This window comes from Cervus canadensis, chromosome 12 (genome assembly GCF_019320065.1).
Source record: "Cervus canadensis isolate Bull #8, Minnesota chromosome 12, ASM1932006v1, whole genome shotgun sequence".
NCBI classification, from domain to species: domain Eukaryota; kingdom Metazoa; phylum Chordata; class Mammalia; order Artiodactyla; family Cervidae; genus Cervus; species Cervus canadensis.
In genome coordinates this window covers 29,449,683-29,472,773 of record NC_057397.1, presented here as the reverse complement: position 1 = coordinate 29,472,773, position 23,091 = coordinate 29,449,683, and the positions used below count along the sequence as shown (strand labels likewise).

Here is a 23,091-nt window from a genome sequence, read left to right as displayed (position 1 = left end):
GCATAAACGTCAGGAGGTAAGAAAAGCTACTATGTTATTATAATGTTTTAAAAAAACATGACAGATTCTTTAACTTGATAAAAGGCATCTACAAAAGCTCTACAGCTAACATCACAGTTAATATGGAAGAGTGAATGCTCTCTCCATAGGATCAGGATCAAGACAAGGATGTCTGTTCTCTCTTTTCTTATTTAACATAGCACTGGAAGTTCTAGCAATGCAATCAGGCAAGGAGATAAAAGGCACACATGTTGGAAATGAAGAAATAAAATTGTCCCTGTTTGCAGATGACATAATTGTCAACATAGAAAATCTCAAGTAATCCACAGAAAATCTTACAGAATTAATAAGTGAATTCAGCAAGTTTGCAGGGTTAGGTTTAGGATAAAATCTTACCGATCTCGGGCTAGTCAGAGTTCTTAGACTTCACACAAAAAGCATGATGCATAAAAGGAAAATGTGATAAATTGAATCTCACTAAATTAAAAACTTCTGCAATATCTTATAAAAACTACAGAATATAACCTAAAAATTGTGACTCACTATATTATATACCTATAGCGTATATAATATTGTATATCACCTATACTTCAATTTAAAAAATATGAAAAACTTTTGCTCTGTGAAAGACCCTGTAAGAAGATGAAAAGGCAAGCAATCGACTGGGAGAAATATATTTGCCAACCACATAACGGACAAAGGACTTATATCTAGACTATATGAATATTTTTTCAAAACTCAACAGTAAAAAAAGTAATCCAATTTGAAAACAGGCAAAAGACATGACCAGACATTTCACTAAAGAGGATATCAAATCCTCTTGCACAGATGGCAAATCAGTGCATGAAAACATGTTCAACATCATTAGCCATTAGAAAAATGCAAATTAAAATCACAATGAGACCTCACTACAAACCTACCAAATGGCTAAAATTAAAAAAAAAAAAAAAAGTAACACCAAGCGTTGATGAGGATGCAGAGAAACTCACACATTTCTAATGGGAATGTAAAATGGTGCAATTCCCTACCAGTGGCTTTTAGCCCTTTCTGATGTAAATCCTTCAAGTCTACCCCTCATTTGCTAGCAAACCCTTTCCGTTTTTTTTGTTTGTTTTTAAATTTTTTATTTTATATTGGAGTGTAGCCAACTAACAATGTTGTGATAGTTTCAGGTGGACAACAAAGGGACTCAGCCATACATATACATGTATCCATTCTCCCCCAGCCCGCCCTCCCATCCAGGCTCCCACATAATGTTGGGCAGAGTTCTGTGTGCTAAACAGTGGGTCCTGGTTGGTTATCCATTTTAAATATAGCAGTGTGTACGTGTCAGTCCCAAACTCGCTAACTCTCTGTTTACCCCAGTCTTTCCCCAACTGCAAGCTTATTCTCTCAGTCTGTGAGTCTATTTCTGTTTTGTAAATAAGCTCATTTGTATCATTTCTTTTTGGATTCTGCATAAAAGGGATGGCATGTGATATTTCTTCTTCTCTATATGACTTATTTCACTCAGGATGACAATCTCTAGGTCCCTCCATGTTGCTGCAAATGGCATTATTTCGTTCTTTTTAATGGCTGAGTGATTTTCCATTGTATAGATGTACCACATCTTCTTTATCCATTCCTCTGTCTATGGACATTTAGGGAAAGAAAGTGAAAGTGTTCATCAGTCATGCCTGACTCTTTGCGACATCATGGACTGTAGCCTGCCAGATTCCCCTGTCCATGGAATTCTCCAGGTAAGAATACTGGAGTGGGTTGCCATTTCCTTCTCCAGGGGACCTTCCTGACCCAGGGACCGAGCTTGGGTCTCCTACATTGCTGGCAGATTCTTTACTGTCTGAACCACTAGGGAAACTCCTAATATTCTATTGTATGTAAGTACCACATCTTCTTTATCCATTCCTCTGTCGATGGACATTTAGGTTGGCCAGCAAACCTTTATTGTTGGTTACCATAATGAAAACACCACAGACTGGGGGTGGGGGGGAACTTAAACAACAGGAATTTATTTTTTTAGAGCTCTGGAGGCTGGAAGTCGAAGATCAAGTCATTGACAGGTTTGATTTGTCCTGACATGTCTCTCCTTGGCCTGCAGGTGGCGCCTTCTTGCATGGCCTTATTACATCCTTTCATGGCCCTTCCTGTGTGTGCATCTCTGGTGTTTTCTTTCGTGTCCAGATTTCCTCTTCTTCTAAGGACACCAGGCAGATTAGATTAGGGCCCACCTATTTGGTTAACCTCATACCTCTTTACATGCCCTGTCTCCAAATGCAGTCACACGTGAGGTACTGAAGGTGGGGCTTCAGCGCTTGAGTTTGGGGAAACACGGTTCTGCCCATCACACTGGGTATCCCATTTCCCCCCTAAGAAGGCTGGAGGCCAAGCCAGCAAAGCCAACATTTCTTGCAGGGGCCAGGATGGGGAGAGGCTAAGAGTGCTCACCCACTCACGATGTTTCTGCTCTCAGGTGATTTTCTGGCCCCTTGAGGGGGGGGCGCGGGGTATCTTATGTAGCAGCTCTCATCACATTGTGGGGACTGGTGGGGGGTGCTTAGCGGGCATTCAGGGAAAATTTGAGGACTGCTTCCTCTGTGACCCCCTCCCATACAAACTTAGGGAATATCATTTTCTTTCTACTTGGTTTTAATTTTTAAGTCAAAATTCTTAAATCTGTAGACTTCGGTGGTTCAGTAGCATGACAGAGGACTAGCCCTTCCAATGTCTGCTCATTTCCGAGGAAAGCATCAGAAACCCTTGCTCTTGGGTGTGAGGTGGTTCAAGCTCCAGGTCAGGAGGACGAGCCAGAGCGGAGCAGTCTGTGGTGACTTGGGGTGAGCACAGCACGCCTGGGCGTCTTTTTCTAACTGGACGTGAGTGACTGTCCTTCTCTTTGTCCCTTGAGGCACAGTTCATTTTAATCTAATTCTTATCCATTGATATTTTTTTTACCAATAATTACAACTCTGTATGTCTTTACTCTTTCTGTATGCACTTTCTAGTTAAAATGGAAACTTCTCCCAATGTAACTTTTTAAACAGGAAGGTAAGGAGGAGAGGGCTTCCCAGGTGTCTCTAGTGGTAAAGAACTTGCTTGCCAGTACAGAAGGAGATGTAAGAGATGCAGGTTCAATCCCTGGGTCAGGAAGATCCCCTGGAGGAGGGCATGGCAACCCACTCCAGTATTCTTGCCTGGAGAATCCCATGGACACAGGAGCCTGGTGGGCTATAGTCTATGAGGTAGCAAAGAGTCGGACACAACTGAAGTGACTTAGCATACACGTAAAGAGGAGAATTTTTCTTTTTTATAAACAGAGGTAAGACAGAGTGATCTTAGTAGTCTGTTAACCCCATAGCTGGGAGATCTTTTATTCTTTATACCGATTTTACCGAAATGAAACTCATTGCCCTGGTACTTACTGCAGTTTTTAATAGTCACATCCTGATTGTAGCCAATACCGTGGTCTTCCTCAATGCTGCAGTCACTAGTGAGTGTCTCCTTTCTGTCTGGGCCTTGATGGAAGAACCTCTCCACACCCTGAAAAGGCTTCAGCCTGAAAAGCAGGTGGAAACGAGGGAGGCAGGGGTTTCATGGTGAGGCCGGCACAGTGGGGCAGAGGCAGGATGGTGCCTGGGGCTGGGGTCTCCCACTCTGTGGGAGAGGATGTCCTGTGGTCAGTGTCCTGCTCCTGTCCTGACCCTCATCATGGACTCATGGTCCTGCTCTGTGCTGGGTAGGACTAATTCCAGCTGGAATCTCCTGAATTTGAAATATGAGAAAATTGCAATCCATGGGTTCAGTGGTTCTTAACATGTGGTCTCAGACTAGCAGCATCACCTGGGAATTAGTTCAAAATGCACCTATTGAATTAGAAACCCTGGGGCCGGGATCCAGAAACCCATATTTTTCCAAACTCTCCAGAAGTTTCTGTGCACGCTGAAGGTTGAGACCGCTGCTTTGTTTTTCTCACCACCTATGCAGAGAAGCTGCCAAACAGGTCCAGGAGCAGCCTTATTTTCCTAAACGAAACTTACCCAACAACAGATCCCTGAGTTTGAACCCAGGCTGACAAGATCTGAATTTCTGGGGGATGGAGGAAAGGCCTGGTGATCTCTATCTTTCTAAATTAGCGCCTCAGGTCATTCTTGTCCTGGGGGAAGCTTAGAGGCCCTTGGTACTCAGCTGACATCATGTAGGGGTGTTCGGGAAGGGAAGAGAACTCACAAAGTGCTGAGTATAGACTGTAGGTCAGGCACTTCCTGCAGACGTTTGTAACAACCCTGTAAAGTGAAGTTTCTTTAGTTGCTCAGTCATGTCCAACTCTTTTCTATCTCATGGACTGTAACCTGCCAGGCTCCTCTGTCCATGGGTTTCCCACGCAAGAATACTGGAGTGGGTTGACACTTCCTCCTCCAGGGGATCTTCCTGACCCAGGGATGGAACCTGCATCTCCTGCATGTCCTGCATTGGCAGGCAGGTTCTTTACCACTGAGCCACCAGGGAAGTTCAAAATGGCCATACTTAATGTAAAAATTCCACTTGAGGATTCATTAATCTAAGAAGTTCGTTTGGAATATAAGACAAGCCACATGTACCTTCTCATTTATTCGTTGTGATAGTAGTGGTAAGAGTAAAAATTTGGAAGCACTTTTGGTGCCCTGTAATATGAATAAATGATTAAATTCCTATTCAATAAACTGTTAACATACCTTCTAAAATAATGATCCTGAAGATTATATGGCAACACAGAAAATACTTAAATGTCATGGCTTAAGGGAAAAGAGCTAGAAACGATACCATCAAATTAAAAAGATGGAAAGAAAATATAGCCAATGATCACAGCTGTGTTTGGGTAATGATATGATGGTAGTTGTTTTTTTTTTGTCTTTCCGCTCATGATTATTTTAATCAGTTTCCAATTTTATAAGTTAGTAAACCAATTAAAAGCACTCAAAGAAAAAAGTCAATTTTAAAGCCAGAAAGAATGAGATGGAGTTACTTTAAAGTTGGCTGTCACTCACGTAGTTTCATGAGGGATTTCACATGGGACAAAATTACAGTTAGAGCAATTTGTGGTGGGGGGGGGCTATGCATTGATTCTGAGAGTTGTTGGGGTGGCTGGAAAGAATAATAGCATGAGAAACTAGACCCTCCCACCCCCAGCTGCCGGTAATTCAACCTAGGGCTTTAAGAACCAATTTCTGCCCATTCAAAGTGTGGTTTGTCCCTGGAGACCACCTCCCGTAGGCCATTGTGATGGTGATGGAGCAGGCTGTGGCCTGGCCGCCTCACCAACTCCCAGAGGGCCCAGCGTTCAATGGGGGAGCCTGGGCAGCTGTCTCCGCGAGGGGTTGCTGGTCAGCAGAGACCCTGCAGGCTGTGCAATGCTGACCTGGAGGTGAACAACCCCCTTTCTCATACCCACTCCCCAGAGGCCACAGTCCCTCATCAGAGTACAGTTTCTAATCTAAACAACCATTAATCTTTCTCAGGGTTAAAAGGCCAGAAAAGCAGTTTTTGCTCTCTATTTTGATACTGTACTTGTCTCTGTTTTACAAGAGCAGACTTACCTCATTGACCACTGGAAAACACCCCCCAGCTGTGTCCACAGACACACGCACAAGGACAATCCCAGCACAGCTCTCCTCTGCGCATGGGAAAGGGACAGAAATGCAACACACCAGCTATTTATTGTGGCTTGTGGCAAAAATCAAAGAAACAGGAACTGCTTGAAACAAATTGGTGATTTTATATCAAGAAATAAATTAGGGATGATGTAGTTTAAGTGAAAATGCCACCATATGTGATAATTTTATGAAAGTAATATTATATAAACTCTTGAATACGATTCCTTTAATTTTCCTTTCCTTAACAACTAGATTAATCCATGTAAATGGAGCCGTGACCCCCAAGAACAGTTTGATCATTTAAGGAAATCAATAGATAAGTAGGATTCAACTTGAAAAAATTTATATAATTGTTTCAGATACACAAAAATGTTTGGTTTACAGAAATTGACATGATCTCTTGCCTCATACTCTTAAGTCAAGAAATGCTAAATTAAATTAAAAAAAAAAAAAAAAAATGCATCTCTTCTGTATTCTCAAATTGTGAGGACTGAAATGATGGGTATTAGGATTAAAAACACGAGGCTTCCTAAATCTGTTTCTTCATACTTGACCTTTAAATCCTTCCTCTAAGAGTCATCTCAGCATGAATACCAAGCACCCCTCCTGGTGAGTCACAGTGAGACATCTGTTTACTGGTGGAAATGGCATGGAACATTTCAGAGAGATAACGAATGCATTTTCATATCTCAAATGATTTTAAAGTTCCCAAACTCAAAATCTCACGTTAAGGACAGGGTAGTACCTGAAATCCAGTGAGGGTATTTTCAAGCTTGCAGAGGACTTGGTTGAAGACTCAGACAGAGCAAGGGGCTGGAAATGGAATCCAGGGCACCGGAGTCCTGGTCTTATGCGGATTCTAATGACACCAAATCATCTTACAAAATACATTACAAGAGGTACCAAATTTACCTGGACTTTCTTGGTGGGGGCCATATATATTTTTGCTATGCCAAATGTAGTTTGTTTTCTTTTTTTAATTTTAAATTTTTTTTTTAAATTGAAGGATAATTGCTTTACAGAATTGTGTTGGTTTCTGCCAAATATCAACATGAATCAGCCCACCTTTGTCCCCTCCCTTTTGAACCACCCTCCCACCTTCCTCCCTGACAAATGTATTTTGAAATATTTATTAAACATTTATTTGTTTATTAAAGTTTCCTAAAGGATCTCACTCCAGTACTCTTGCCTGGATCCCTTGGACAGAAGAGCCTGGTAGGTTGCAGTCCATGGGGTGGCGAAGAGTCAGACAAGACTGAGCGACTTCACTTTCACTTTCATGCATTGGAGAAGGAAATGGCAACCCACTCCAGTATTCTTGCCTGGAGAATCCCAGGGACGGGGGAGCCTGGTGGGGGTCGCACAGAGTCAGACACGACTGAAGCGACTTAGCAGCAGCAGCAGCAGCAGCAAAAGATCTCAGATTGACAGAGAGTTTCACTGTTCTCTACCTTATTCACAAAACTTCTGCTCTCAGAATCCACGATTCCCCTAAAAGGCTGGAAGGAATTTTAGCTAGATATAGTCTGCAAGGTAGAGCTGAAATTCTATTGGAACTGTCTTGTGCTTGCCTTTGAGGCACTTGGCGTAAAGAATTTGAACGCTCATTCTATAGGAACTAAAACTACACCTCAGTGATTCTAAGTTAAAAAAAAATGTATACATATAATTATCTATAACTATATATGTGCACAAAATTATGGGGAGAACATATATTTTAAAATTTTGTTATTTTTTAGTGGTGATTATCTTCTGGATGGCGCATTGTGAACAAATATTTTCTTCTGTGTTTCTTTGTATTACCAGGTTTTGGTACTGAACATGTTTTAGTGTGCAATTAGAGAGGACTGCCTGCCCAATAAACAATATTTAAATGTTATTTTTAAAATCCCAAGTAAACAAAGATGTTTAAAGAGATAAACCTGCCCCAGGCAGGTTGAATGGCACAGTAATGCCCTTCTCATCTGTTTTTTTTTTTAATCAGATGTAATTATGTACTTTACTTTATTAAAACTTTAATCCAATTTAAAATACAGATAAATCTGCAAGTACACTCAAACCTAGAGCTTCCCAGGTGGCGATAGTGGCAAAGAACCTGCCTGCCAATGCAGGAGATGCAAAGAGATTCAGCTTTGGTCCCTGGGGTTGGTAAGACTTCCTGGAGGAGGAAATGGCAACCAGCTCCAGTATTCTTGCCCAGGAAACCCCATGGACAGAGGGGTGGGCTACAGTCTATGGGGTCGCAAAGAGTTGGACACGACGGAACAACTGAGCACACGTGACTTATTTATCTATATACCATTAATGAATGCTTAAGTTCTGTCAAATTTTTTATTATTAGAAAATGTGCTGCCAGAAGCACTTTTGCCATATTTCTTTACACACTTGTGCTAGAATTTTATAGAATAAATTTCTAGATGTGGGGTTGATTACTGGGCAAAGAGTACATGCATTAACATTTCTGGTAGATACTGAGTGTTTGCCCTTTTGATCCATGGAGCAGGGGCAGTCTGCAGGGTTTGTGGTAGGAACATGGATCCCTGAAGTCTGTCTGAGGGTCCAGCATGGTGGGCATTTGTCCAGCCTGTCCTATGGAAGTAGCTGGACTTGGAGCATCAGGGAATCTTCTACAGGATACATTTATATCACATTCAAGCTGGTAACGAGGGAGTTATATGTGGAGGTGAAAAGACAAAATTCTTGCTAGGTCAACTTCTGTTATCAGAACTATGATGGCCAAGGGTAGTTCTTTCAGTGAAAATGAAAACTAATACAGTTTCATTGATGCTTCAAACAGAGCAGATAGATCCTCTTCTGACTGAGGGCGTGGTGCAAGCTTGGTGACTCTTTCCTGAAACAGTAAGCAAAAATAGTTACCCAGGGCTTTGCAAAGACAGTTTGTAAAAGCTACTCAGTATGTAAATTAACTCAGTCATGAGAAACAGTGACTTGATAGTAGTCATAGTTTTAAAAGTCATATTTCTTGTTGGCTTCGTACTCGCTGATTCCCAACTCAGAATTTATCAAGTGATACCTCTTTCCCACAAAGCTTTCAAAAGTCATTACTGTTGCCTGAGGGCTTTCTACCCAAATGTACAGAAGCTCACCAGCTTGGGGAAAAACACCACCTACAGTGACCAAGCTATGTGGATCAGGCACCCCTGCCAGGCTCTCCCTGTGTGGAGGGCATGGCCCCAAGCCCTGCATGTGCTGCCAAGGAAAATAGAACAGGGTCATCCTTGACTTCAAAGACTTTGCAACTTGGACTTAAGGTATATTAGGAAGGACTTTCACCAGGACATTAACTTTCAGGCTGTGGGCAACAAGTGACTTAAAAAGAAAAATATTAACTAAGATTTTTATCTCTAACTCCCCAAACAAATTCCATGATTCCCTTAATTCCTCAGTGATCATTGAGTCGAGTCAGCAAAGACACCAGCACCTCCTACTGCTATGGTCACTCCCATCAGTGGCTCCTTAGCCCCCAGATTTCCAGGCCTAAATGAAATTAAGAAACATGCCAGTGTTTGGTTGGGTTTCTGTGGGTCTCTGGGTCTGTTTTCCGTGATGAGCACTGGTGTGGGGGCACATCTGGTAGAAGGGGGAAGGTCCATGGGGCAGGGCTGCGGCCAGCACCCCACACAGCAAACAGGTACTCAACAGTTACTGGATGAATAAAGATGGTGGGAGGGGACACTGGCATCTCAAGGTTCACATGTACAAGACAGGACCTGACTCCACCTTCCACTTTTCCTTAGGCAAAAACCTAGGAGTCATCCCTTTAAAAAAAAAAAATTATTTGGCTGCTCCAGCATGAAGGATATTTAGTTGCAACATGTGGGATCTAGTTCGCTGACCAGGGATCAAACCCAGATCCCCTGCACTGGGAACATGAAGTCTTAGCCACTGGGCCACCAGCGAAGTCCCTAGGAGTCATCTTTGATTGCTCTTTCTGTTCTCTGCAAGTTCAGTCCATCAGCATGTCTGTCAGATCTACCTGCCAAATAAATCCCCAATCAGACCACTTCTCACCTCTCCATCCATCACAGCCTGTCTTCCTCACTGCATGCTCCTGTCTTACTTGAAAGTCCTCTAAGAGCTGCTTCCACTTTTGCTCCACTTTCATCCTCTTCAGGTCATTCTCCCCCATGGCAGCCAGAGTGATGGTCCCGCATTGCAAGTTTGATCACACTATTTCCTTGCTTAATGCCCTCCAATGCAATTAGAAGAATAAAACCATATCCCCTAACCCCAGCCAGACCTGGCCCTGCTTCTCACCCCAGCTCTAATTCTTCTCACACTCACTCAAGTCACGTGGATCCACCATCCCTTTTCAGTCCCATGAAAATGCTATCTTCACCCTATCTCAGGGTCTTTCCCCTCTGCCTGAAATGCTTCTCTCAACTCTTCACCTGGCTGCCTCCGCCTACAGAGGCCTTCTCTGATCACTTCCGCTGGAGTTCCCGCCACACTGTCTCATGTGAAATCATTATCTCATCACCCAGGATTCCTTGACCGCTTATCATTATGTGAAGTGATTTCATTCGTATCTTATTTATAGATTTGATCAGATGTCCGTTGTCTGTCTTCCTCACTAGAATGTAAGATCTATGAGGGATGAAAGGGACTTTATTTTCTTAGCTGTATCCCATACAATTCATGATATATATTAAGATGCCAATAAGTATTTGTCAGGTAAAAGTAAGAATGAAAAGAAGGAAGGACTCATTAAAAAAAAATTAACTTTAAATGCATCTAAATGTAAAGACCTAAATGTAAGAGCTAAAACCTTAAAACTCTTCGAAGAAAATGGGAAAATGTTAATGACTTTGGGTTTGGCAGTGATTTCTTGGACATGACATCAGCAAACAGGCAACAAAAGAAAAAAGAGATAAACTGGATTACATCAAAATTTAAAACTTTTATGCCTCAAGGGACACTATATCAAGAGTGAAAAGACAACTTTACAGAATGGGAGAAAATATTTTCAAATCGTATCTATCTGGTAAGGGGTTAGTATCCAAAACAGATACATAATTGCTACAACTAAATAGCTAAAAACTCCAAACAACTCAACTCAAAAATAGACAAAGGACTTGAATAGATGTTTCTTCAAAGAAGATATATAGCTAACAAGCACATGAAATGATGCTCAATGCCATTAGGAAAATACAAGTGAAAACCGTGAGTTACCATTTGTACCTATTGGGATGGCTATCCAAAAAATGGAAAATAATGGTGAAGCTGCAGAGAAACTGGAACCCTTGTGCAGAATGTAAATGGTGCAGCCACTATGGCAGCTTGTCAAAAAGTTAAACACAGTTTTACCCTGTGATCCAACAAGTCTATTCCTTGGATATACACTCCAGTGAACTGAAAGCCAGGCCTGAAACAGATACTTGTACACTGATGTTCATAGCTGCACTATTCACGGTAGCCAAGCAGTGAAAACAGCCCAAGTGCCCAACTGCAGTAGAACAGATAAACAAAATGTGGCCTGTCCACATGACGAAATGTTACTCAGCCATAAGAAGGAATGGCATTCTGACACATTGAAGGCATTATGCTAAGTGAAGACATTATGCAGACACAAGAGGACAAATATTGTATGATTCCACTTACATGAAGTACCTAGAATAGGCAAATTCAGAGTGACAGAAAGAAGAGAGGCTGCCCCAGGCTGGGACTCTTCCTCTGAGTGTGGGGGGTTCCTGTTTACCATTCAGCGATAGAGAAGAGCTGCTATCTGGGTTGATTTAAAAATTCTGGGGGCTTCCCTGTTGGTCCAGTGGTTAAGAATCTGCCTTGCAGTTCAGCAGACACCAATTTGATCCCTGATCTGGGAAGATCCCACATGCCCTGGGGCATGCCCACGAGCATGCAATGACTGAGTCCATGTGCTACAACTGCTGAAGCCAGTGCACCCTAGAGCTGGTGCCCCACGACAAGGGAAGCCACTGCAATGAGACACCCGCGCACTGCAGTTAGAGAGTAAGCCCTGCTTGCTGAAACTAGAGAAAACCTGCATGCAGCAAGGACAGTCCAACGCAGCCAAAAAAAATGTTCTGAAAATGAAAAAATAAAATAAAAGCTCTGGAAATGGATAGTGCTCATGATTGCATACCACTTACGTGGTATTAAGTAATGGCATTGAGTTGTACACTTAAAAATGATTAAAATAGTAAATTTTATGTCAGGTATGTTTTACCACAATTGAAAAAAAGGAATGGATGGACAGATAGAAGAAGGCTGAGGGACATTGCTGAAGAGCATGGGTGAAGCCAAGGTAAAGCTCTTATCCCAACACATGTTGTACAGATGCTAAAGAATTTTGAAAATGCACAGCAAGGCAGAGACTTGTTCACAGTGACTTATGTCCATGCTTGTTTGTGGCGGGTCTGGGACTGAAGTTGGGTATTTGCTATGGCTGAAGATGGCCACATTCTGTTCATAACAGCAGAGAGTCTTATCTGATGAGCTCAAGGGCCCTTGTGCGTGAGGGCTCAGTCGCTTCAGTTGTGTCCAACTCTTTGCAACCGTAAGAACTGTAGCCTGCCAGGCTCCTCCATCCATGGAATTCTCCAGGCAAGAATACTGGAGTGGGTTGCTATGTCCTGCTCCAGGGAATCTTCTTGACCCAGGGACAAACCCGAATCTCCTGCATTGCAGGCTGCGCCACAGGGGAAGCTTCAAGGGCCCTTAAAACAACCTGTTCATCTTGGGTGATGTAGTTCAGGACTCTCGGCTCAGGCCAAGCTGAGCTCAGCTTCTTTTTCACATTTCTGACTCCCAACAATTGGTTCCAGGCTTCCTTGGTGGCTCAGTGGTAAAGAGCCTGCCTGCCAATGCAGGAGACATAAGAGACACAGGTTCGATCCCTGGGTTGGGAAGAACCTCTGGAGAAGGAAATGGCAGCCCACTCCACTGTTCTTACCTGAGAAATCCCATGGACAGAGAAGCCTGGCAGGCTATGGTCCAAGGGGTCACAAAACAGATATGACTTCACTGCTAAACAACAACAACAAACAACTGGTTCCACAGGGGTAAGGTCTGTGATATTTCCTTAAAGTCTGTGATATTTCCTTGCACAGATCACCCGTGCCCTGTAAAAGCTAATATCTGAGGAATCAGATGTGCTCCGCATCATGCTATTATTTATAGACACACAAGACCGAAGGACAACTGAGGAATGCAGACACTGAAATAAATTCAGACTACCACTTTTAGCTCATTCATAAAGCAACATTTCAACGAGCCTGTCTGCCAGGGAGGGGAAGTGCTCACTTTGGTCCACAGCTCTTCTCAGTAATGAGATGTTTTGATTTGAGATGTAAATGTTTCTTTCCAGAGGTTTCAGAAATCCAGCCCAGAAGATTCATGTATTCTTGCCTGCCCCCGAGCAGCCAGGCTATAGCGATTGGACACCTCTGTCCTGCGGGCTCCTGTGTGCTGCCACCAGTAGGGGCTATGGTATTGGTCAGGAATGACTGGCCTGGTTGTTGCTTCCAGTGAAAACTGATCCCCCATTGCTGAACATAAAAGAAGCTTTATCAAATGTCGACTACACAAACATCCTTTCTGGTGATGTTCTCTGCAGCAAGCAGTGTATCCCTCTCACCACCTTAAGTCCTGTAAATACTAACAAGTGAAGATGAGTCTGTTGCCTGTGTACCATTCTGAAACTGCCATAGCATTCCTGCAAAATGTTCACTGCAAACCTCCCCTGCAAAATCCAAAAACTAAACAAAAATCCAATAGTAATTCAACTGCAAAATAGACAAGCTTATTCCTAAGATTCCTTTTAAAGTCCTATGACTATTCCCCCTTCCCCTTACATACACATATAAATCTCTCATGTTGACTTCAAAATTGAACTAGTGCCAGTGAATTCAAATGAACTGTTTCTCCTAATTGTGAAAACATGATCAAAGGGAAAAAAGGCAGCATCCGGCTGGGGGGGCTGCTTTATGAACACAGCTGAAGGAAATCCTGGCTTCCTACTTTACAGACATGACTTGTATTCCACAGATTCAATTTATCTCGCATCCTTTGTGAAACTAAGAAATTAGTCTGCTATCTGTCATTTCCCGGTATGGCATGTGCACTGAGGCATTCAGAATGATACCGAATTAACTTGCTATTTTAGTGGATGGTCTTGAGTGTTAGTCTGGACCTGTTGCCATTTGGAACAGCTTTTGCAAAGAGAAGCCTGGATAGAGTAGAATTAAAACTGTCCACACCTGCTGGTGTGTGCTGATGGCTAGAAGATGTACTGTCATTAGCAATTAAATGGCTGAGACTATCACCCAGTTTCAGGCTTCCCTGGTAGCTCAGCTGGTAAAGAATCCGCCTGCAATGTAGGAGATCCTGGTTCTATTCCTGGGTAGGGGAGATCCCCTGGAGAAGGGATGGGCTACCCACTTCAGTATTCTTGCCTGGAGAATCCCCATGGACAGAGGAGCCTGGCAGGATACAGTCCATGGGGTTAAAGAGTCGGACATGACTGAGTGACTAAGCACAGCATAGCACATCATCCAGTTTCATCTGAAAACAACGGATACTATTCTTGGAGGCTAATGAACAACACATATTCCTGAACACTTTCCTGGGATAAATAAACACAGCTTTTCAGAGGACCCCCTGAAGAGTGGATACTGTTGTTGTGACCATGCTATAAGAACTATAAGAGCCAGTCATCAAAATCATAGTGACCACTTGATCTCTGATGTCACTGAATGGGCTTTCATGGATCTTTGTCATTGGCTGAGTCCTATTAAGTCTAAGGACATTGCTCAAAAAGTGTCCACCATTCAGTCATTAAGCTCATATGGACAAAAGGTTTAGGAGGAGAGGGCTGCCCCTTTAAGATGTTTATGAGCTCATGTCAGGTGCTGTAGAAGATGAATGAACAAAACAGGGTCCTAACTTCATGGAACTTTAGTAGGTTTGGACAAAATAATTGTGATTTTTTTTTTTAATTTAGTTCCTTGGACTTAGAGGTTAGGACAATGGGTTAGAACTAGGGTCTCTTAGAGATTCCTCTTTTTCTCATTCATTTACATTTTTGGATGCAACTGACCCTACTCTGAGCCTGACCCTAAATCAGGAAAACTGGTGCCCATGGGCCATGTTTTGTTTGTATGTTGGGAAATCAGGGAATTCAACACAAACATCCCAACTGCTTTGCAATTTCTACCATCACTGGGACCTGCATTTATGTTTGGGGGTAATAAATTGTAGCTGAAAAGCTGCTCACCCAATGAGATGGACTGTGTGCTTTCCAGTTCACCACAGTCCCCACCATTCCCTAGTGAGCAAAAATTACTTTGTTCATTGCTATTATTTACCTGGCTCCTATGGACAGGTAAGTCTGTGAAACCAATCCATACAAATATGATATTATGATATTACGGGAGGTCTTCGACATTCCCAGTACTTGCTAAGTGGAGAAGAAGCCAGTCTGAGGCCTTTGCTTAACTGAAATGGGCTGAGGGAAAAGCACTGGCACTGCGGTCAGCAGGGTGCTGTGTGAGTGGAGAGTCTAGCTGTCCACTCTGTTCCAATGTCAGGGACGGAGAAGGAAATGGCAACCCGCTCCAGTATTCTTGCCTGGACAGATCCTATGGACAGAGGAGCCTGGAAGGCTATACAGTCCCTGGGGTCGCAGGAGTCGGACATGACTTAGTGACTAAACAACAATGTCAGGGATAGATACACGAATGTCATGACTTTGGGGAGAACTGCCTTATCCTCACAGTGTTTTTTTAAATAGGAGTATATTTGATTTATAATACTGTGTTAGTCTCAGGTGTATAGCAAAGTATGTATGCGCACACACACACATATATATATAACTGAATATATATATGTACACATATGGGGCTTCCCAGGTGGCTCAGAGGTAAAGAATCTGCCTGCCAATGCAGGAGACATGGATTTAATCCCTGGGTTGGAAAGATCCGCTGGAAGAGATCATGGCAACCCACTCCAGTAGTCTTGCCTGGAGAATTCCATGGACAGAGGAGCCTGGTGGGCTACAGTCCATGGGGTCACCGAGAGTCAGACATGACTGAAGCAACTTAGCACGCATGCACATATATACACACAGATAATTTTCCATTGTAGATTATTATAAGATAATGAATATAGTTTCCCATTCTAAACAATAAATCCTTATTGCTTATCTATTTTATATATAGTAGTTTGTATCTGTTAACCCCATACGTCTAATTTATCCCTCTCTCTTTCCCTTTCCCCTTCGGTAACGATAACTTTGTTTTCTATGTCTGTGAGTCTATTTCTGTTTTGTATTTAGATTCATTTGTATTTTTTTTTTAGATTCCATATATAAATGATATCATATATTTGTCTTTCTCTGTCTGACTTACTTCACTTAGTATGATATTCTCTAGGTCCATCCATGTTGCTGCAAATGACAATATTTCATTCTTTTACAACTGAGTAATATTCCATTGTATATATGTACCACATCTTCTTAAACCAATACATCTGTTGATGGGCACTTGGGTTTTTTCCGTGTCTTGCTATTGTGAATAGTGCTGCTATGAACATTGGGGTGCATTTATCTTTTTGAATTAGAGTTTTTATCTTTTCTGTGTATCCTAACAGTGTTTAAGTGATGCTTGCCTTCCCCATCTTGGATAGGAGGACTTAGTGCTCTGGACCTGGTAAGCATGGTGGCATCTCATGGCTCTGAGCTCTCTATTTTATGGTGCATTACAACAAATAGGGTCTTGGGCTATTAGGTTCTGGTGCTATAACACCTGGGTATCTGATCTTAAATGGAAACATCCAAAGGGGGATAAACTCTCTTCATAAGAGCCTTGAGAGGGGAAACTTTACATCTGTTATGGTTCTACCACATAAAGGACAGCTGCTTGGTTTAAATTCTTCAGGAACATAAAAATAAGACCCAAAGTGACACAGATATGTATACATATGTATATGTATAGCATCTACAAGATCTAAAATAAGTTAAAAAGTGATTTCATAATCATCTTCATTTAAAGGCCATGTCTGTTCTTCACAAGGTAGTAGAATTTGTAACTCTTTATACTGGCAAAGTGGTCCTTTTAACTTCACATAGTTTCATAGGGGACTATTGAAAGAGCAGAAATGGAGAAAAGGAAAATTCTGCTATACTCAAAATAAGCTTGGTTTTTTTGTCTTAAATTTTTATAAAGGATCCCTTCGTTACATCATCAAAGCTTCACACAAGCCACAGTTTAATGGAAGAAGACAAGGGTGAGGGAGCTTTGACCCCTTTCAGTGGGGAAACGGAGAGCTGTTGCCTGGTGTGGGTAGACCTGGGTTTCCATCTCCCCCTCTAAGATGCCCCAGGTGGACCCCGTCTCTCCTGGAGCCTGATGCTTCTCAGACTGGAGTGAGGATGGCTGCGTCTCTTACCTGGGGCAGCGTTCCTTTCACCAGCGCGGGGATGTCGGCCTTGGAGTAGCCAATGGCAGCCAGGCCGTCATCCACATCCAGATCGAATAAGAATTTCCGCAGCGTGTCTGCCAAGACAGGCCCAGCATCTGGCCTCCTGGCAGTGCGGGTGTCAGCGCCTGGAAGACACAGAGCACTGACTGTAGCGGGAGGCGGAAGCCGGCCCTGGGTGTGAGTCAGGCACAGGCTAGCTGAATACACGACCTGCCGCCGGCTCCCTCACCCCAGGACAAGGGCGCGCTGTGCCTCCCAGCGGAGGCCGGCCCAGCGCTCAGCCCCGCCAAAGGTGGGCCAGCCTGGGAGCCCCTCCAGAGAGGAGCCGGGGTGCGGGGTGGGGGCTCACTTGGCTCTCACATTTCCAACGGGCAGCTGGCCCGCCGTGTGGTGGGAAGAAGAGGAACAGAGCCAAGAAAAGAGGCACAGGAAGGAGACCAAGAAAGAAGGCTGGCGTTTGGCTGAGGAGGATTGAGAAAATCTGTCTGTGGGAGAAAACAGTTTATGTAACTTTCAGGGCTTGGAATCTGCTGACATCTAGAGGTCTATGCTTTCACTGTCCCTTCTCACAGTCACAGTTGAAGAAAAGAAGACAAGCCCTGGGTCTTGTGAGACAAGACAGAAGTTCAGAAAACTCTGCCAAAAAGGAGGAAAATGAGATGACAAATGGATTCAGTATGGCCAGAGAAGGAATATATCTCCTGTCTATAGCTAGAGAATTTTGGGGGGCTCTGTTGCCAAAGGGCAGGTTCCTTTAAATATCCTTTACAGAACCTTTCGGGCAAATTTAAGAACAAGGAGTCTTTTAGAAAGCAGTATTTATTATGTAGGAAATGGCAACCCACTCCAGTGTTCTTGCCTGGGAAATCCCATGGACAGCGGAGGCAGGTGGGCAACAGTCCATGGGGTCGCCAAGGGTCAGGCATGACTGAGCAGTGAACTTCGATCATATCACTGAATAAAGAAGAAGGCTGCCAAGGGTTGGAGATTTGCAAGGGCAGAAGATGGTTGGATGGTATCATTGACTCAATGGTCATGAGTCTGAGCAAAATCTGGGAGACGGTGAAGGACAGGGAAACCTGGCGTGCTGCAGTTCATGGGGTCGCAAAGAGTTGGACACGACTGAGTGACTGAACAACAATTTGGACATGATTACTAATTAATGCACAAAATCACAGAAATTTTAGTCTGGAAGGGCCAGGGGGTTCTGCCCTCAGGCAGGGTGGCAGTGACAGTTCTCAGATGAAGAGAACCAATCCCAAACCCTTAGCACCCTTGTCCCCCATCTATTCTAGCTAGACACATTCACTGCCAGGTAGTGAAGCAATCTGTGAACAGATTGCAGCATTATTTATTATCCAGAATGCCCCATGCTATAGTCCAAGTCCACTTTCTCTGTATTGGTCAAAAAGAGACTAGTATGTATGGTTTGCCTCCATATAGAAGTATATTATTAAATTAGGTTTAGCCTCTCTGTTCTCTGACAGAGAGAACTGTTTAAGAAATCCAGGAAAAGGTATAAATAGAACGAGATACAGAGCTAGTTGGGAGAGCAGCTGGACAGAAAGTAAAGCTTGCCTGACAAGACCAGTCTGTATTACATAGCGGTAGCTCAGATGTGGATGAAGTAGAGGGTGACACACGATACGGGGTTTATGAGGTTTTTATGTCCTCAAGATTGCTGCCATAAAACACATCATCCAAACCTCCAGGTTTTCCTAAGAAGTGTTTTAGAAAAAAAGAGAAGGTAGGAGAGAGAACAGACGGGTATAAAGTTAAAATGATCTAAGATACATTATTGATTTTGATTACAGGGAATCAAAATATATAATGGCTAATTTCCCAGGTGGCTCAGGGTAAAGAATCCGCCTGCCAATACAAGAGAAGATGGTTTGATCTCTGGGTCGGGAAGATCCCCCAGAGGAGGAAATGGCAACCCACTCCAGTATTCTTACCTGGGAAATCCCATGGACAGAGGAACCTGGTGGGCTACAGTCCAGGGGGTCACAAAGAGTCAGACATGACTAAGCGACTAAGCACAGCACACAAAGTGACCATAAACATATTTCTTGTAAGATTCGAAAGGTACTGTGGGTATCTTATCATAGACATGATTTATCAACAGAACAGCAAACAGATTCTTCTTTGGGGAACTTTCTATAAAGTTTCTAGTTGTTTAGGTTCTCTATAATTGGGAATTTACTGTTACTTCCTGATTTAGACTCACTTTATTTCCTATTAAAACAAGAATCATTAGTAACATGAATAGTATACAGAATTTAACTTCCCTTGGAGATGAAAACAGGGGAAATATTATTACTATAAACTTAGACTAAGCAATACCTGGTTCCATTTCATTGCTAATAGATTCTTAGAAACACAAAATTACAGGATTTTAGTGCTAGACAGGAATCTGGGAAGGTCACTGACATTGTATTATTAGATTATCTCAAAGCAGTATTTTTGGTATTAGTCTTTATGGCTTATCTTCAGAAGCAATCTTAGGAAATGCTCCACAGATGTGGGTCACAGAGTTATGACGAATGGTTCATACCCAATATCTCTGCCACTTCCAAGTGCCGCTCAGGAAACATCTGTGATGTAAACGTGAACACTGCGGGGGAGGTGAGCACCACAGAAAGGCCATGAGGCTGGGGAGAAAGGAGATATGGTGACTGCTGCGGCAAGGCTGGTCTTCAACCTGAATACTCTAGATATTAAAGTGCTTTATCCTGTATTCCAAACAATCAAGAATTGACAGAAAACACTGATGGCAATTGACAGGAATCTAAGATTAAATTAAGGCATTTATTATGATTTTACCACCAGGGGATGATCCACATTGTAATCCTTTGCTTTATACGTCTTCACTAAGCCCGAAATTGGGTAAGACATTCCATGGCTAGAAAAAAAATAAAGTCCTTATATTGACATCTAACAAAAATTCAAGTTAACAATACAAAGATACTCTTATAGGAGAGCCCCTCACAGTCTCTTGACAGTATTATTAACCCACAAGGTTAGACATTTTGTTTACTTTGATTCCTATGAGGATATATTATTATGCAATTGATATTTGGTATATTCATTGACAAAACTACTGAAATGTTCAAAATCAAATGCTGATAAAACTACATGCCATTAAAAAGTATTGACGCAGAAGTTGCTCCTCAAGCACATTAGTTAACCTTATGATCTTGAAGAAATCAAGAATTCACTTTGAAGTTTTTTAAACAGTCTTCAGGGTATGCATTTTCTATCTTGCTCGGCACAGCCTTGGCAACGTGCTCCTTCACAAACTGAAGATGTTGGTGGGAGTTTTATGAACCAAGATGTACTGTGCTAGACGTGCAAACTTGTTCCACCAGTGATCCGTCTTGCCAGTGATTAATACGTTCTTTTAAAAGCTACGTACTAATGGGAACTGAGTCATACATAATTATTTCAGTCTGAAAGGCTATCAAGAAAAGGTACCATGGTTTTCATTTGTGGGGATTTTTTCTGTTAGTTTTAATGGGAAAACTCTATACTCTCTCAAATTCTTAGTGAACAAATAGGTCAATATAATAGTTTATAAGATGACTCAGAAGATACACACTGTGAGAAGTTAATATATTTACAATTAATATTTTGAAAATGAAATGCTTTACAATAGTAAAAGCATCTGTTAATGTGGGTTTTATTGGATGACTTTGTTATTAGTCAGTAAAAAATTTATATTTCATAGAAAGATGAAGTGTTTTGGTGAATTGTGTGGTTATCCAAAAAAAAAGGTGCCCCATGCCTGTCATCACTCATAAAGCAGATCAGAAGGTATAAGCTCTCTGAGTTGTTGGATAGGAACGTGCTTAACTGTTTTCAGGCTCCATAGTATTCAGAAAATTATAGCTTGGTGTTCTTCCACTATATGAAAGGATTCGTGTACCTTTCAAAGTACCTTTCTAACAGTATCCAATATTTGATTTCTTTTAACCATTATATATATTTGTTGTAAAAAATAAAAATGATCCATAATCCTATTTCTTCAAGATAATCATTATAGACTATTCCCTTCTAGTCTTCTTACACATATCTTTAATTTATGATTGTATTGTGTATTCAATTTTAAACACTGCTGTTGACTTAGGGCTTCCCAGGTGGTGCTGGAGGTAAAGAACCTGCCTGCCAATGTAGGAGATATAAGAGACACAGGTTCGATCTCTGGGTTGAGAAGATCCCCTGGAGGAGGGCATGGCAATCCACTCCAGTATTCTTGCCTGGAGAATCCCCATGGACAGAGGAGCCTGGCGGGCTACAGTCCATGGGGTCACAAAGAGTCGAACATGACTGAAGCAACTTAGCATGCATGCACATGGTTACTAATATTCTTGAAAAATACTTTCCCATATAATTTTTACTCTTTTAAAACATTATTTTTGATGGTTTATTCTTTGAATACTTAAATTTAGTAACCATTCCCAAACTGTTGGGAATTTAGGTTATTCTTAAAATTTTCAATTAAAAATAACTTTTTAGATGAATATCCTCATAAGGAAAGTCTTTGATCATATCATGAGTATTTCTTTCAGCTACATTCCTAAAAGTAGAATTCATGGGGCAAAGGGTAGAGGCATTTTCCAAGCTCTGAGTAGATTTTATTCATTTGCTTCTTAGAAAGTTGGTGCCTATCTGTGCTCCTCACAGCAGAGTTTGAGGGTGACCATTTCATTGCACTTCCACTAGCAAAGGCCAATTCTTTTAAAAAAACTTTTTATTTTGTATTGGGATATTGCCAATGAACAATGTTGTGATAGTTTCATGTGAACATGGAAGGGATGCAGCAATATATATACATGTATCCATTCTCTTCCAAACTCCCCTCCCATACAGAACAAGGGCCAATTCTTAATTTTCCATGTTCACTGGTTTTTGATTTTAAGGCAACATACCAATAAATTTCTGATCAAACAGATTAATTCTGGGCTATCAACAAATATTCTAATCCCTTCCTTTTTGAGAGAGATCAGGAGAAGAAAATCCTGTGTTTGGTGTTTGAAAAATCCATGACAGGTGCCAAGGATGTGGAGAAATCAGAATCCCCATCCACTGTTGATGGGAATGCAAAAAGTACAGCCTCTTTGGAAAACAGCCTGGCAGTACCTCAGAATTTAAACACAGAGTTACCATGTGACCAAGCAATTTCACTCCTAGGTATATACTCCATAGATGTGAAAACATTGGTCCACAGGAAAACTTATACATGATTATTCATAACAGCACTATTCATAATAGCCAAAAAAGTGGAAACAACACAAATGTCCATCATCTGATGAGTAAATAAAATGTTAGGTATATCCATGCAATGGAACATTACTTGGCAAGAAAAAGGAAAGAAGTACTAATAACGTGTATGGAATGAACCATGGAAACATGATGCTAAATTTAAGAAGCCAGACACAAAAGACCACATATCATTTGTTTCCATTCTATGAAATGTCTGGAAAAGGCAAATCTATAGAGACAAAGTAGATTAGTAGTTGTTTAAGACTGGGGGTATAGGAGGATTGGTGGGTGACAGTTAAGATATATGGGATTTCTTTCAAAGGTGATAAAATGTTCTAAATTGATTATTGTAATGGTAGCACAACTTGTGAATATACTAAAACCCGCTGAATTATAAATTTTTAATGGGCAGATTTTATAGGGTATGAATAATATGTCAATAAGTCTGTTACCACAAAGAAAAAAAAATCTATGACCCAATAAACTGCATTTGAACTAAGAAAATATTATGGGACCCTAAGTTAAATTTCTTTTTTCTGTAGCACGTTTAAAATCTTACAACACATCCTAAATGATAGACACTAAAATAAAATTTAAGGGCAATAGCTTAGGTGAAGAAATAAAATCTCAGATTTGCTCACCATAGATGAACACCAGCATTTCCAAAGCCAATGCCAGCAAAAGCACTTGCTAAGTGCATATTAGACCTTGCTTCAAGATCATCAGGATTTCTGACAGCCCT

At 41.7% G+C, this 23,091-nt stretch overlaps 1 protein-coding gene and 1 long non-coding RNA gene across 2 annotated transcripts in view; one reads left to right on the top strand and one right to left on the bottom strand.

The window, feature by feature from the left end:
• Nucleotides 1–1,147: 1,147 nt before the first annotated feature.
• On the top strand, nt 1,148–10,572 carry LOC122451282. The gene is made up of 3 exons (XR_006272360.1): nt 1,148–1,320; nt 3,109–3,113; nt 10,562–10,572. It is a non-coding gene; the product is annotated as an uncharacterized LOC122451282 (long non-coding RNA).
• ADHFE1 (alcohol dehydrogenase iron containing 1) overlaps nt 7,945–23,091 on the bottom strand; it is a 32,476-nt gene continuing 17,329 nt past the window's right edge. Inside the window, exons 10-14 of the mRNA XM_043483989.1 lie at nt 22,991–23,089; nt 19,911–19,989; nt 19,642–19,738; nt 17,055–17,212; nt 7,945–8,478 (exon numbers count right to left, since the gene is read on the bottom strand). Coding sequence (XP_043339924.1) covers nt 8,395–8,478; nt 17,055–17,212; nt 19,642–19,738; nt 19,911–19,989; nt 22,991–23,089 — 517 coding nt within the window. The 3' untranslated portion in view covers nt 7,945–8,394. The remainder of the gene's footprint in view (nt 8,479–17,054; nt 17,213–19,641; nt 19,739–19,910; nt 19,990–22,990; nt 23,090–23,091) is intronic.